The 17,316-nt window shown below is 40.1% G+C and overlaps 1 protein-coding gene across 1 annotated transcript in view; it reads left to right on the top strand.

Annotated features, from left to right (window-relative positions):
* The window catches only part of chd6 (chromodomain helicase DNA binding protein 6), a 129,611-nt gene that overhangs the window by 60,088 nt on the left and 52,207 nt on the right, over window positions 1-17,316 (top strand). The window contains 8 exon segments of the mRNA XM_034149866.1: window positions 1,533-1,823; window positions 1,825-2,026; window positions 2,029-2,142; window positions 4,899-5,019; window positions 12,522-12,675; window positions 14,329-14,478; window positions 16,006-16,071; window positions 16,315-16,376. Of these exon segments, the coding sequence (XP_034005757.1) occupies window positions 1,533-1,823; window positions 1,825-2,026; window positions 2,029-2,142; window positions 4,899-5,019; window positions 12,522-12,675; window positions 14,329-14,478; window positions 16,006-16,071; window positions 16,315-16,376 (1,160 nt within the window).

Genomic DNA, 17,316 nt, shown 5'->3' with positions numbered 1-17,316 from the left:
CCGCTGCTCATTATCCTGCTTACTACATGGCTCCCTACTAAATAAATCAACGACTTGACACATAATATTGATTTTTAAATAATTGTATTGCTTCTGCTAAGAGAAAATGGTCCGTTCCTCTGCGTACCAACGGCTGGAACTGTGGCAAAAGCAATGTAACTTAAAATGACGGCAGCAGTGTTCGAGGTTCTGTTCGAAAATACATCATAGACGCATTATATTTTATTTTGTGCATATTAGAAACGGAGTTGGCGACACTAAGACTGCAATATAATGTTTATGTAGCAATAATACACATGACATGTCTCCAGTACCGATAAAAAGACCGATAAGGTCGGAGTTTAACGGTACCACGGTCTTTAATAATTCAGCCCCGGGGCTCGGTACCCATCCCTATACTCAGGTTCTATTTCTGACTCAGCTGTGTGGAAAAGCTGTTACATCCTGGAGTTGATGAAAGAACATTGTGCATAATAAGATTTCAGTCACAGCGTGATTCGCACATCAAACAGCACGCGTGATTATAGTGAGTGTACTTCTTCACCGTGTTGCACTGTGTGGTGTCCGTGATTCATTAAAGTTTAAAAAAGATTCCCTCCCCTTCCTTTTTTTCTTATTTTCACAATTTATATTCATTCTCCTGTGATGTATTAGGTCTGTTGTATGTACAAAATAAATACAAAAATACAGAGCTAAGGGAAGGTGTCTATAATCAGAGGAAAACCTTTGAAATGATTGGGTTAGTCGTACATTTTAGCAGGAATGTTAAGAAAAAAATCTAATACCTGCCCCAATTTAAAAAGCCATGCTTTTGTGAGAAAAGGCATCTTGAGAGACATTTTAATTTTTTTCAATTCTCACTACACCACAGACACTGCTGATAGAAAAGGGACGTGAGTGAGGAGGCATAACGGTATATAACATCCTTCCATTGCGTTTTACTTGTGATGCGACAAAGTGGCAACCTCATCAAGATCAGCATGTTGTTGGTCATTTCTTGTGAATGGGCCTGCTTCGCTGCAATGTCTCTTCAAAGTCAAGATGCCTATGATAATATGTTGATTCTGGCAGAAATCACAAGTATGTTTGATTATTGTATATCATCCTCTGAAGGCAAAATACATCGCTCAAAGTGGTGTGATGAGGTTGATCCAACCTTTAAAATGAAGTGACGTATTTCTCGGGCCAGAATTAAGACACTTTTTTTTAGCCTTTGCTGACCATTTACATGCACTAAAACCTATATAACACACTACAGGCAAGGGAAAACCCCAATAAGCACATATATATAATGGGGTCTTTTGAGATATGTAAAAATTGAAAGAAAAAAAGTTTAACTAATAGAACAGTTGATCTCAAATAAAAGTTGGTATTTTAATAAGGGTCAGTACGGACAAATGTCATGTACAATAAAGTCAAAATAAAATGTTTTGACAGTAGCTGAACATCAATTAGGAAAAACTGGTTAAGTACATCTTGTTATAAATAATTATTGAATAAAAAATAATTGATTCCACATGTTTGTGTTTCAGATGTTAACTGGTGTCCTGAAGCACACTCCACCTCCGGCCTCCGCTGCAGCCTGCTCCTCCGCCTCAGACCAAAAGAGTAACGCACAAAACACAGTTCCCACAATCCCACGGGGCCACCTGGTTGTGGGCCCCAAAGACCAGCTCCGCCTCCTCACCCCCGTGGGCAGCACGGCGACGTCCAATCACTGCGCGGTGGCCGGGGCCCATGCCGCCAAACACTCGGGAGGGGCCTCGCGACCCCCTTCATCCCTGAGCGAGGAGGACGATGGAGGGGTGGAGGAGGCAGTGGTGAAGAAAGAAACGAAAGAAAAAGGACAAGAGAGAACGTGAGAAGAGAAGAAGGGGAAGCGGAGGAAAGGGAAAGCACCAAACCAAGAAACGGAGGGAGGAGAGGTTGACCACGGTGGTCACTCTGAGGGAAGAGCAAGGAGCCCAAGGAAGGAAGGAGAGAAAGGAGCGAAGGACCAAGGGGAAGGAGGGGAGGACGGAGCTGAAGGCTGTGCGGGGGGGAGGACCACGGTGGTCCCAGTGCCTGTACCTGTTAAGGTGCCCGGCAAGAGAGGGAGGAAACCCAAGGTCAAAATCATACCTCCTGTACCACCAAGTCAAGGTAAGACTGTGTGTGTGTGTGTGTGTGTGTGTGTGTTGTTTGTGTTGTGTGTGTGTGTGTGTGTTGTGTGTGTGTGTTGTGTGTGTGTGTGTGTGTGTGTGTGTGTGTGTGTGTGTGTGTGTGTGTGTGTGTGTGTGTGTGGTGTGTGTGTGTGTGTGTGTGTGTGTGTGTGTGTGTGTGTGGTGTGTGTGTGTGTGTGTGTGTGTGTGTGTGTGTGTGTGTGTGTGTGTGTGTGTGTGTGTGTGTGTTCACAACAAACATACCTAGACATGATGAGAGAAAAAAAACAAATACAAATGATATAAGATTTGATAATTATGACAGCAATTATTCTTTTCATAGACTAAGCAACACTCCATTTATAAAAAAAGAAAGACTTCATATGACAAAATGATCATAATTATCATTCCTGTAATAAAGGGTATAGATCTGTTATGATCTCCTGGATTTTAGAGGGTTTTTCACACCCTTTACCCATTTTATTTATTTATAGTCAGGGCTTGTGTAAAAAGCAGTTGAAATATAAGGCTTAATACTACATTTGAATGACATAGTAGTAACAATATGAAATGATATTTAACTGCACAAGATTAAATCAACAATGTGACTGTCACAATATTTGTTGTCGCCTTAAATTCCCTTGAACCAGGTTGAGCCTTAGCTGCATTTAAAACGTTTCCTTTGATCCAGACAGACTTTTGATGGTACCTCAGAAGTGTCTCTCTATGTGTGTGTTTGTGTTTCCTCCCGGTTGAGTCAAAAACCAAAGAGAAACTTCATAAGAGTCTCACATCGAGCATCAAGGCCATTGGATTTCCTCAGTTATTGGAAGACACAGTCGATAACTGTTTTTTAAATGTCCTTAAATTATGCTCAGATAAAACTAAGCCTTATCTCAATGTGATTATTATATTTAAATAAGTCTGAGTGTTTGTGCTTGTGTGTTTGTGTGTGTGCATGTTTTTGTACGCTGTTGGATGCATTAGCTGTCTTTTAAAGCTGCAAAATTGATTTATTTTGTAAATATAAAATGAATCAAATTGATCAATTTATTCAGCAGGGCTCGGTCATATCTTTATTCAATATTCAAAATATAAAAATATATATATTTATAACATCAATAGTGTTGTAGGACACCACTCCTCATCATAAACAGAGATGATGCCAAATGTATTTAAAACATGGACTATATGAATTGTATGAATTACGAACAGTATGTGTTATTACACCAGCTAAAGGCTTTAGTGAATGCCAATAAGGATGCAAATGGAAAAGGACAAGGTCACAGTGTCCTTTAATATGAATCGAAAGGATGATCAGGTTTGCATAGTAACTAACATTTTCCAATATTTCTATATATTTGAAAGACTCTCCAATATTTTTTTAATATCTCAAAAACACGAAAGCATTTTTTTCAAACGCTGGTTCTGCATCTTAGTGAGACACACAGAGATCTAAAATAAAATCCCTACAGAGAAGTGTTCTTTGGATTTAACCTAGAAATGTACAATTTTCTACACACTGTCAAATGATCCATAACCAAACAATGGTCACTGCTAACCCGGATGTTGGCCTGTGTGGAGATCCAAATGTTCAATATACTTAAATAAATGAATAACTGTGAAATAATGTAATCGCATGTATGAATTGTAGTAAGCAAATACATTAAACTATCTCTGAAACTATTTAAGAAATGATTACTTTTTTAATTAAATAATAGTTTAATAGGATTTTTTATTTATAATACAATATAATATAATAACAGTATAACACTTAACATGTTACATTTTGTGACAGTTGTTCTGCAATATACTCTCATATTTGGGCACATGAGCCCTGTCTCTTAAGCACCTCATCTCAACAACTGCTACCAGTATTAGCCAGCTACCATCTGTTAGCTTCAGGAACAACAATGTCAGAGTAATGCTGAATCAGCTGTTTGTCTGCTGGATCCCAGAATGAACCGCTTTGATTATCCCTGACTGTTCCATCTAGTGCCCCCAGCAGGTCAAAGTTTCTCTTATCCAGTGAAATATTTTAATATAATAAAGGATCAGATGTTCTCTCTTCTCTGAAAGCTGTACTGTTCTGTAGGCTAATACTCTAAGTGTGAATCTATACGCCGACTGCCTGAATCTGCTGTATGGTTTTCACTGTCTTTGCTTCATTTGTTCTGTTTTTATTTCAGTAGGTTCATAAAATAGTGTGTGTGAGCTTAACTGTGTCTATTCAAATAAAACGGAGCATTTTGCCGTCAGCTCAGATTTTATTTCTGCTTTTTTAAACTGTAGTATGTGATCATGTGTTTCAGTGTTGGTGTATAGGCCTCTGTCTGAATATACTGAATGAAAGGCAGGTTTTCCTATCAATAAAATCTCCGGATAGAAAAATAATGGTCAAAATGATGTTCAAGTAAAAAATGGCTAAAGATACATTGAAATTGTCACCAATCCCATAAAATGCTCTTGCTTTCTCTTGCTTTCTCTTGCTCTCTCTTGCTCTCTCTTGCTCTCTCTTGCTTTCTCTTGCTTTCTCTTGCTCTCTCTTGCTCTCTCTTGCTCTCTCTTGCTCTCTCTTGCTCTCTCTTGCTCTCTCTTGCTCTCTCTTGCTTTCTCTTGCTTTCTCTTGCTTTCTCTTGCTTTCTCTTGCTTTCTCTTGCTTTCTCTTGCTTTCTCTTGCTCTCTCTTGCTTTCTCTTGCTCTCTCTTGCTTATGTCCATGTCCTCTCTTGTTTTTAACTCCCCTCTCCAACCACAGCACCTCCTCCTACACCAGCTGTCCACATCAAGGGGCAGGTCCACCATGACAAGAACCACAGACAGGCCAACAGCAAGACCCCCGTCCCCTCAGCGCCAAAACAGAGGGGCCGCAAACCCAGGTAAGACATCCACACTGGACAGATACTTAGAGAGAGAATTATAAATGAGGAAAGGATGGAATGGTAAAGATTCAGAAGAGGCCGTGCTGGAAGAGCTCTCCAAGTGGACACTGATGGAGTGAGGCAAGCATTGAAAAGCAAGGGGGCTGTAAAGCTGTCACCCCCTACGAATGACCTAGTTCTTCTCTCCGGAGAACAAATATTTCACTTAAAGGACTCTGTTCCGGCTTTATTTTGTATCTTATTGAGCCTCAAAAGGAAGGAGATAACTACAGGGCACATACACAATATGACACCACAAGGAAGCTTTGTTTTAGTTGTTCCGAAAGTGAAATGAAACCCATTTTTGGAAATTGGATCTCTGATGTTGCTTGTGATACAATTACACTTTTAATGGATAGCATTCCTTCTCTGTGTTAGGGTCGCACACAAACAACAAGCAACTATTCTAACTGATTGACTGATAAGTTCTGTTGTATTTGTTTTAAAAAGAAAAGTAGAACAAATTGCCTGATTCCATCCAGTTTGTTTTTGTCATATATGCTCGTAAACCAGAGTCTTTGGGTTATTTGGATGAGTTTAACAAGCTCTATTAATATACGATAGGACTGGGTAATGGCTGTGATGAAGAGTGGTCGTCCACCAATCAGCAGGTTGGGGGTTCGATCGTCAGTCCCTGCAGACGACATATCGATGGCCGATGGTGTGTGAATGTGTGTGAATGTCAGCTTCTCTGAACACCTTGTACGGCAGCCTCTGGATAAACGTGTGAATCAGTGAGTGCTCAATTGTAATAATAATAATAAAGCTTTATTTTTAAAGCACTTCTCATGCACAGGAGGCAGCTCAAAGTGATTTATCAATAGAACACTTGGACTTGTATATTTAAAAGCACTCTGAGGGGTCTTAATGACTGAAAAAGTGCTATTTAAAAGCAGTCCATTAACCATTAGCCCGACACAATGCCGCCGTCTTCTTACCATTCCTCTCCTTGCAGTTCTCAAGAACTGCATTTATTTTACATCCAGTAACTACAATTTTTTCTTTCAAGATTTTTGTTTGGAATATTTGGTTTTGCGTCGACGGTGGAAACACTGGGTGTTTTTGCAACTTAAAGGTCCCATGCCATGGCCATTTCTACTGATCATAATTCCATTGTTGAGGTATACTAAAATAGATTTATATTGTGCAATTTTCCAAACTCACATTGGTTTCTCATACAGCATCTCTGTATAGTATGTGTATTCACTCTCTGTCCTAAACGGCTTGTTGGAGCTCCTGCCCCCCCTCCCTATGAATCCAGTGGCCGTCTGCAAGACAGCGAGACACAGCGGAACCCAGCCCGAACACACACACACACCTGCAGCCTGGCTGGGAGTTTGTGTGTGTGCTCACACACACACACACCCGCAGCCTGGCTGGGAGTTTGTGTGTGTGCTCACAGCCTCGCCGCGTCCCGCCGTCTCAGGGAGGAGAAATCGGCGGAGCTGCAGCTGAGAAAAGATTGAGTGTGTGTGAGGAAGTCCGCGGATTGGTCAATTTGGACTTAACGTAACGGCTCCGCGGACGTAACGTAACAGCTCCACGGATTGGTCCATTTGGACCAATGGGTCCATTTGGGTATGGGCACGTCACTGTACCCAGGAAGAAAAAGAGAAATCTCCAACGAGGCGTTCTGGGGCAGCATAGACAGGTATTTTCTGTGTTAGAGTTTTACTCGCTACAGGGTGTACTTTGAGGGGTTTTGACTCTGCAGACCGTTTACATGCAGAAAAACCTTCATAACACACAAGGGGACGGGTAATAACCGGAAAAGCATGACATGGGACCTTTAAGCGTAGAGGTTTGATGTGTTTATTGCAACTTTAGAGTATTTTCTGCTCTATTTTTGACACACAGTTACGGACCGTCCACACAGCAGCGTTAAAAAAATCTTGGAGGTGGGCGTATCTGAAGCTTGGGGATTTTTTGCGAGCAAGGCACCAACAACCAATCACATGAATCTCCCGCCCGCGACATACGAAGCAAAGAAGTTTGAAGTAAACTGGATATAAACTCCCCAAACAGGTGAAAACATACCACTGTCTCTGCCACCTCCCTCCATGCCTGGCTCCTCCGGTTTATATCCCGGTAGGTAAATAGGGACTGGTCATAAAGCACCGGGTGATTCCCTACCGCTAATTTCTCCTCCATTTTTTGGAATATGAGGAAATGACCTGCGGTATGTCTCTCCCAGCATACACGCCGTTTGATTGGCTAGAGCTTGAACTGTCAGATTTGCGTACACGGGATTTGATTGGCTGACGCTTCCACCTCAGCCTCAAAAGTTGAACATTGCTCAACTTTGAATCCTGAAAATCCTGAAAATCTCCGCTCGCCTGCCCACAATGCAGTTCGGCGAAAAGTGAGGGAAAGTGACGTCACCCCATTCAAAGTGAATGGGCAGAAGCGTTTCAAGATTTTTTTAACGCTGCTGTGTAGACGGTCCGTTACACTCACAAATTGGAGCAGCTTTGACTGTGTGTGGAACAGTAGCCTTCAGAAGTGTAGATTGACCTTCCCTTGTGACATCAGATCGGGCTGTGGGCCGGACATTGAGTGACACCACAGAACTGTGACTATAGAGACGTGCAGTGATGACATGTTTGTCGGAAGGACTCCTCGGACCAAAAGTAATGGGATTTCCCCATTGGATATCGGTATATTGCAGAAAATAAGATCTGTGGCCAACAAACGTTTATAGTACTTACACATTATTGTTCAGCAGGTTAATCTTCACATTTTACCACTACTTGATGGTTTTTGAAATATAAATTAAATTGCTAGAGGTAAAAAGCTAATAAACAAAAATCATCACGGACACACAGCATCACCACCGCTAAGTTTAAGGCGAACTCGTGTCGGTGTGATGACGTTTAGTAGTTTATTTAGTCGCCTGTTAGCTACCTCTGTTTTTAAGATACATACAAGCTTCGGACATTTACCAGTGGAGTATTTACTGAGGTATTTAATGTCATAGAACAAAACAGGAAAATCTCTTCAGCTCGTGTTAACCGCAGACTTTATTTTAGGTATCTAATCACAAACGCATTCAAAAACCGTTGACTTGCAGACGAGGAAAGACTGGAAGTGTTAAAGTGCTAATTCATTTCTGGGTTTTAGGACTCATTCCTGCAATACTGCATCATTGCCAAAGTTTGGATCAATACATTTAATCTGCTATGGGATAAAAAGCGAAGTGAAAAAATATCAAAAAGCATCTTGATTCATGACTTTTAGAGTATTAGATATGTGTCATGTCAGGATACCAGTCACATTTTGTCTGATAGTCTGAATTCACTCTAAACTAGAGAGAAGTACAGATCATAAAATATATTACTGGTTGGTGTTCAAGAGAGAAACGTTGAATCAGGGTTATGATATTTTTATGTGGAAGAGATTCTGTCAGACATCTTGATATTTTAGTAGAGGAGTGAAAGAGTGGGAAGAGGAGGAACGTTGGAAATAACGTGTGAGAGATGAGTCACTGATTCAAAGTAAAAAACGGAAAGAGCAGACTGATGAGACGCAGAGAGAAAAAAGTTGTGGATGAGTTGAAAGAGAGAGAGAAGAAGTGCCGACATAAAGAAAAAAGGATGAAGGAAATGGAGAGAAGAGAGATAACAATCACTGCTGTGAAAGAGAAGGAAGGAAGATGGAGAGATTGCTGATAAAGGATGAAACGCAAGAGAGGTAAGGATATGAAAGAAAGGAATAAGGATAAGATGGAAGGAGATGGAAAATGGATCAAAATGTTTGATAAAGGAGGCATTGATATAAGGAAGCCTGGTGAACTTTGCTGAGTCAAGGTCATCTCCAGGTCGAGCTCCGGTATCAGGGGCCTCATTTATAACGCCTTGCGTAGGATTGACGTAGGAAGGTTGCTTACGTAGTACAAAGCACAAAAATAGGTACAGAAATGTTCCGCCATTTTCCGATTCACAAAACTTTGCGTACCGGCGAGGGAAGTGCGTACGGCACTCCCTACGCCTGTTTCCCTTGATAAATCACAATCGACTCGTAACGCCCATATTTGCCTATACATAGTCAAAGAAACGCCCATTCATTCATTCATTTTGACTGACTGCATGAAGAAGATCACAGGAAATGACGACAGAACAGCTAAAAAAGACATCTCGCACCGTGTCAGATTTTGGTTATTGTGGGGAGGTCGAGATAAATCATATTGTTTGGTGGATGCAGTTTGAACCAGAGTAGCAGCATGGAGGTCGGATCGTCACCAAAATAAATAAATAAGTGGTCCGAAAAAAGTGAATGACAAAACAAATACACATAACCTTCCTCAGGCAGTGTGTTTGTCCCGGGGACAGGAGACACCCCCTTGATGAGAAACTGTAAGAAATGATCGGGAATCCCTCCGGAGTGGAGTCATGACGACTGGATCTGAATTATTTTTGTTGTATTTGGTGGTTTGTGTTCCAGCTGTCGATCAGCAACTATATATACATAATCCACCAGTTAAAGGAAATACAACTAATGTGTTGTGTTATATTAGCTGTACAATTTACCACATATGGTGTTCTTAGTTTCCATACCTCCTGTGTTTTACGAGCGACTTATCAAGTCTTGGCAAACGGCATAAAACACGATTAAACGTGATAGTATATAAAACCATGCTCGTATCTACAACCTATAGAAATGCAAAACGGCGTCAGTTTAGACGTAATTCTGTCCTCCTGCTTACCGCATCATTTATGAGAAAACATTTCATAACATTAACACAACATATTCGAGGTGGTTTTAAATAGCATATCCGTATTTATTTATTTCTCCAAGTTATGTTTTTGTGTGCACTGAGGAGTCTCAAACAGGCGTTTGTTTAATCATTTAAAGATTGGCTTTAATCAATGTTTGAAAATGAATTCTTCATATTTGATAAATGAGAGGTAACATTTTATTTATGGTATTATTTCCACATATTTCTCTCCATTCTTCCTTCTGCCAACGGTGTCGCAGTTTCTCGTCTCTCCCGTTTGTGTGCTTAGTGCGTACGCATGGGTTAGAGTTTGCGTGGAGGACAGCACATTTTCCCGTCAAGTTAGTATTTTATAAATCGCAAACATTGCGTAGAAACTGGCGTACGCCATTTTTTGAGCGTATATCCCTTTATAAATGAGGCCCCTGGTCATGTTTTGTTCGTTCACAAGAAGATGATAGAAGTGGTCATGCAGTGCGCTGCAGTTTTAAATCCATCTTAATATGTTGCTTTGTCTTCCCTCCCTGCTCACTCATTAACAAGGACAGCAGTTCTATCTCCTCTGCCACAGTTTCCAGTTACGTCTTGACTTCACCCGTCGCTCGGCTGTTAACATGCCAGCTTCATTTTTGAATACCAAATATATCTCTGATGGTCTGAGAGTCTGATTATAGCAATTTGAAGATCTGGCAAACCTCACAGGTGTCATGGAGGAAAACATACCAATTCAAATGAATAATTGTGCTTAAAATAATCACATATGTGTACAAATTACATAATGGACATTGTTTACAAATATAAAATAAACTTGTATTTACTCTTGAGAGATTAATAACATATTTACTTTTCTTCTTGGCAGGAACACTTTAATAGTTTTAATATGCATGCAGTTACTGCCTGCATAAAGTAATTCGACACATTTTTGTGGAAAACTCAATTATACTCTCACCGGCACATTTAATGCTCTTTTTTTCATTCTTTATTTTATTTATTTATATTGATTTTGTATAAGTTGTAACTTTATGCATTATATATGAACATCTTCTAGAAAAATGCTGTTGTTTTAATGCTTAACAAAGGTCTGATATAGTTCTGTGTATAAGTGATGCTTCACACACAGGGTCTCGGTGTGCGATCCATCAGTGACAGCCTTCTCTTGGTGGGGTCAGACGGTCAAACGCATGTTCAGCAAAGTGGGTCAAACTATCTATCTTTGTCTGTAGAAAAGACATATGAATGGACAGCTCCCTCTGAGAGAAGCTGCTTCATGTGATGAAGAGGCATGTGCATTTGTGTCACACTTTCTCACTGCTTTTCATTCAGCGGACACATCAGGCTCTCTGTGCACATACACACAAGCATCAGACATTTATTTGGGACAGATTTAAATACCAAATTAAATTACATTTGAACGTCTATTCTTCTATCTCTTAGATTTAAAAATATAGCATCATTCACTTAATTATATAAACAAACATTATATCAAAAATTAATATTACAATTGATCAATTCTTCCTCTTTCTGTTACAGAGTTATTTTGTACTAGTCTTGCCCTCAGGCCCTGCATGTATAAATTACCTTTTTCTTTTTTTAATCAAATGTAATTAAATAGACCAGCTAATACTTGTATGAAACTCATAATACCTAATGCTCATGGGTGAACCTAGTGTAAGAAATTAAGAGCTAATACCTCAAATGTTTTGATTTTAGCTACAAAAAACGTGTTCAATTAGAAGTCAGCAGTTTGGTTTCTGGATCATTTTTCTCCCTTCTTCCCATCTTAATCAATTGTTTTTGACTGAGTGGATGTATTTATCTTAAATGTCCTGTTACTTAAAAACCCAATGAGTCCAAATCAAATCCCTGTATGCTTTAATGAAGTGCCGCCTGAAAGGATATGCCTTTCACTCAGATATGTCACACAGCATAACCTAAAGCTGCTCTGCCATTGCCTCTGTCTGTAAGAAAAGCGTCTGTCAGCTGAATGTGTCACACGCATGCAAATGAATGATTAGATCACCACTTCCAAAGACATGTAGTAAGCCGGGACACTTTCATATTCATGCTTTGATTCTGGTCCAAATCGTGCTCCGGCCCTGTGGCCTGCTTTTCACAATCAGATTCACAAAATTGTATTTAACGCAGAGAAATTGGGTTTTGTGACAGTTGCTCCATTTAAGAATGAAATACAAATAAAAAATAAGAATAAACAGAAACAAAGAAATAGAGTAAAAGCTATTTTCATAGTATTCTCTTTATATGTGCGATAAAAAGATCAAATAAAAATAATGGTATTTACATACTGTAAACTGTAAAAACGTAAGTAAAATGACCAATACAATTCAAATAAAGAAATACTTAAAAATATTTATACAAACAAAGAAAGTTAAAGCACAGTGTCAAACAAAAATATAAAATAAAAGTATTTTGTAAAAAAACAGTAATATAATATGTACTGTATATTCCAAGCTATATATATAGTGTTGTATGAGCATTAAAAGTTCTTGATGCTGGAAAGGCTTTGTCTGATGATGATGTTAGAAGTTAGCGAGAGTCTAGTTCCCCAGCCAGTTCTCCTCAGTGATTGGCAGGTGGTTGTCCTTTGTCCTGATGATTAGAAATAAGCAATACTAGAACAAAGTGAGGATAAAACATTTGTTCTGTCTTAACCAGCTCTGTATAAATCCTCAGGGAGCAGAGGAGTGTCAGCTGCTGTTAATTACTCACCAGAGTTCCTCTCCCCCAGAGATCCAGGCGCAGCGCCGGTGGAGAAGAAGAAGAAGGGCAAGAGGAGAAACCAGGAGCAGGCTGCCAGGGAGGGGGCGGAGAGTGACGACACTACCTCAACGCCAGCCCCCAACCTGGGTGGAGAGGAGAGCCAAGAACCCCTGGATCACACGGTGAGTGGTCCTGGAGACACTGCACACTGTGGGCTTTATGGAACAAACTAAATCACATTATATAAACATTAATGTTTTATTTGATGCCTGCAACACATTCCAATAAAGCTGGGACAGGGGCATGTTTACCACTGTGTTACATCACCTTTCTTTTACGACTTCAGTTGCTCAACAGTCCGGGGTCCCGCTTGTCGTGTTTTGCACTTCATAATGCGCCACACATTTTCAATGGGAGACAGGTCTGAACTGCAGGCAGGCCAGTCTAGTAACCCCACTCTTTAACTACGAAACCACACTGTTGCATTGCAATACGTGCAGAATGTGGCTTGGCATTGTCTTGCTGAAATAAGCAGGGACGCTCCTGAAAAAGACATCGCTTGGATGGCAGAAAATGTCGCTTCAAAACCTTAATGTACCTTTGACCTTTAATGGTGCTTTCACACATGTGCAAGTTACCCATGCCATTGGCACAAACACACCCCCATACCATCTTTTGAACTTTGCGCTGATAACAATCCGGATGTTACTTTTCCTCTTTAACCCTGAGGACAGGAACAATTTGAAATGTGGACTCATCAGACCACAGCATACTTTTCCACTTTGCGTCAGTCCATTTCAGATGAGCTCTTTAACTTGACTTGCTCTTGTAGATGTAGCGACGATCTGTGTTAACTGACAATGGTTTTCTGAAGTGTTCCTGAGCCCACGTGGTAATATCCTTTACAGAATGTTGTCGCTTTTTAATGCAGTGCCGCCTGAGGGATCAAAGGTCACGCCCATTAAATGTTGGTTTTCGGCCTTGTCGCTTACGTGCAGGGATTTCTCCTGATTCTCCGAATCTTTTGATATTATGGACTGTAGATGATGAAATCCCAGTTTTAGAAGCATTGTTCTAAAACTGTTGGACTATTTGCTCACGCAGTTGTTCACAAAGTGTAGAACCTCGTCCCATTCTTGCTTGTGAACGACTGAGCCTTTCGGGGACGCTTCTTTTTTACCTAATCATGACACTCACCTATTTCCAATGAACCTCTTCACCTGTGGAATGTTCCAAACAGGTGTTTTTTGAGCGTTCCTTAACTTTCCCAGTCATTTGTTGCCCCTGTCCCAGCTTGTGTGCACTGTGTTGCAGGCATCACATTCAAAATGAGTGAATATTTGCAAAAAAACATAACATCTATCACATATCTTGTCTTTGTAGTGTATTCAATTGAATATAGGTCGAAAAGGATTTGCAAATCATTGTATTCTGTTTTAATTTCCAAACTTCATAGGAATTGGGGTTTGTAAGTTAATGTACAAATGTGCTTCTGTCCTTTCTTTGTTTGCTTCTTGATCATATCCTGTTTCATTTGCTAACATCGTCCTGCCTCACTTTATTCTCTGTGCTGTATTTATCTCCTTTCTGCTCTTTCACCTTAATATTGGTCTTGTCCTTTTTCTGGCTCACATCCCCTTTTCCTATCTACTTCCTCTCACACTTCCCCCTCCATTAACACTAATATCTCAGTGTATTGTATCCTCTATTTCCACGTAGATCCATTTGTCTTCCTGACTCTCTTCTTTTCCTTCTTCATCCTTATTCATACTGTTATCACACTTTTCTCTCCCCTTTTCCGTTTGACTGACCTGTCGTTTCCTCCTGTTGTTCAGAAGCGGCGTTCTGGACGTCAGGTGAAGAGGAGGAAGTATAACGAGGACCTGGACTTCAAGGTGGTGGACGATGATGGAGAGACTATCGCAGTTCTTGGAGCCGGTCGCATCTCAGCGCTCAACGCCACGGCGCTGGCATGGCAGGCGGAGGTGGGGAGGACACACACTAACCCCTTTGTTCATGTTGTATTGCTCCGCTCCTCTCTCCTTTCAGTTTCTCTCCTCAATGAACAAGTTATATAGTAGAGTAACGCAGGAGTGAGTCTTAAAACCCAGTAATGAGTCAGCATTTTACAACAAGCAGTTTCCTCGTCTCAAAGGGTTGTGGTTTGAATCCTCAAATAGGGTCTTTGGTTAGCACAAGCTTATGAGATGTTTTGTTCTATGATATAAATCAGGTCAGTAAATACCCCACTGGTGAACGATGAAGCTTTTACTTGTCTTAAAAACAGCGGTTACTAACAAGTGGCTAAATGCAACGACTGAACATTAGCCGCCTTTAGCTTAGCGGTGGTGACGCGAAGTCATGCTTCATGATTTGTTTATAGCCTAACACTAACTTTTGACTACTGGTGATTGCATTTACGTTTACACTATTAAACACGTGGTGTTAATATGTGGAGTTTATTGTGCTGAACAAAATGTATTAAGTATCATAAACATGTGTTTGCCACGGAGCTTATTTTCTTAAATAGTCCAAAATCCAATGAAAAGATCCCATTGCTCTTTGTCGAGGGAGCCCTTGTGATGCTAACATATGTCAATAGTGCATCACTCAGTGAATCAATAATATCCAGTCATTGAATAGTGTGCTGTCCACTCCGGACATGCGGGACATGAGGATGTTTCAAATCAAATATTTTCCCGGGTTTCTGTCTGTGAAATCTCTTTGGAAGCATTGAAGAATCTGACAGTCAAATTCTCATTTTTATACAATGGTGGAATTTGTAAATGTACTCAAGTAATGTACATAAGTAGAATTTTGGGGTACTTTTACATAAATACATGTTTATATAATATATAATTACTTTCTAATTTACTCAGTACTTTCCAATTGGCTCTATATTGACGAATAACAACATAAAAAACCTCTTATTTGTATATTCTAATGATATAAACAGAATATTATAATATCCTTTAATGATACAACACATTTTTAGAGCCATTCTGCACAATGAGTACTTTCATACTTTTTATACTCAGAAAATACTTGTATACTTATAATGGAGTGTTGGTTATTGTGTTATTAGTACTTTTACTTTTCCATTACTCCTTTTATATCACCACTCTCTCACCGTTTTAATGTTTGACAACAGAAAAATCTTAGTTTTTTTTAAAATGGTATCTGAATTTGGGAGATTAAAATGCTAGATTGACAGGAAAACCGACTTCCAATAAACCCTAAATTCATGAAAGTTAAAATGTTTTAGGGAGGTTTATAGTTTAATATTTTTCGTGTTTTGGATGCTGTTGTTCACGCTGCTGTTGAACTGATTTGTATCATCGATGTTGGACAAACCATTAGCTCTCAGTATGCTACATTTCCTAATGATTTCTGCCAGAATTTAGTGTAATACAGATTTTAAATGATGTGAAGGCTGCTGTGTGATCACACACTCTGTCAACTGACCTTCATCAGTGTAGGCAGCTAATGATTTCTGTCTTCCTCTCCCTCAGGAACCACCTGAGGACGAGGCCAACATCATTGAGAAAATTCTGTCTGTCAAATCAGTGAAGAAAGAGGTGAAAGACAACGGACACATACACACACACACAAACACACACACACACACACACACACACACACACACACACACACACACACACACACACACACACACACACACACACACACACACACACACACACACACACACACACACACACACACACACACACACAAATCTACTCTCCTGCTGCTCGTCACATATTTATTTCTGCTTCACTGAATCCGTCTCCCCCCTCCCCTCCCCCTCCTCTCTACAGACTTCATCATCAGAGGACCAAGTGGAGGAGACAGAGGAGTTTTATGTCAAGTACAGAAATTTGTGAGTGTCTTTTCATCGTTGCTTATTCACACCTTCACATTAGACATCTATCTGACACCCTAAATGCTTTATTTATTGTAAGTGCAGCTTCAGGAGAATCTTTCCTGTTCTGTTGTCGTTGGAGATTTTTCCAAACAGGTGTTGCACTGTTTTCAATTACTGGATTACTTTGCAATATGGTAACCTGCTATCACAGACCTTTGGTTTTGCTCATTCCTGCATGTATTTGGACTGTTAGTGTAACCTAAAGCAGGGGAAACCCATGTGGTCTTTTGGCCATGCTGGAATATTGTTTGTGAAATTGAAACATGATAAGATAGTGTTCAGTCAGCGTGAGTCTGTATCAGTTTGATGGTATACTTTTTTCATTTGGAGTCTGAGTGGGGCGGCTGTGGCTCAGGAGTTAGATGTTTGTCCTCCAATTGGAAGGTTGTTGGTTCGATCCCCAGCAGTCACCATGTGTCCTTAGACTAGATACTTGACTACACATTTCTCCCGATGCCCAGCAGTGTGTGAATCTTAGTCTCCCTGAGCACCTTGTAAAGCAGCCTCTGCCTCTGTATGAATGGGTGAATGCTGACTTGTAAATCTAAAAGCACTATGAGGGGTTGCAAAATCTGAGAAAGAGCTATATAAAAGCAGACCTTTTACCGTTTACGACAAACCTTTTATTTAGTCTGTATTGTTTACAAAGCTGTTTGTTACAGAGGCGTGTTCTCCTACCTGTACTACATACGGGGTCAGGAAGCTGAAACAAATAAGAGTTCATATATGATGTGATATGATGTAATAAGCCTATAACAGTGCCGTGGACTGTATGCATTTCTCTGAATACTTTGCTCCGGTTAATCATGTTCTGGGTTATTATGACATATTTAAGTAAGCTTGCGAACCAAAAAGGTAATTAAAAACAGATTGTTCTGTAAATGGGCCATGATAC

This window comes from Trematomus bernacchii, unplaced genomic scaffold, assembly GCF_902827165.1.
Source record: "Trematomus bernacchii unplaced genomic scaffold, fTreBer1.1, whole genome shotgun sequence".
In the NCBI taxonomy this organism is placed as follows: domain Eukaryota; kingdom Metazoa; phylum Chordata; class Actinopteri; order Perciformes; family Nototheniidae; genus Trematomus; species Trematomus bernacchii.
This window is presented reverse-complemented; position numbering and strand designations above follow the sequence as displayed.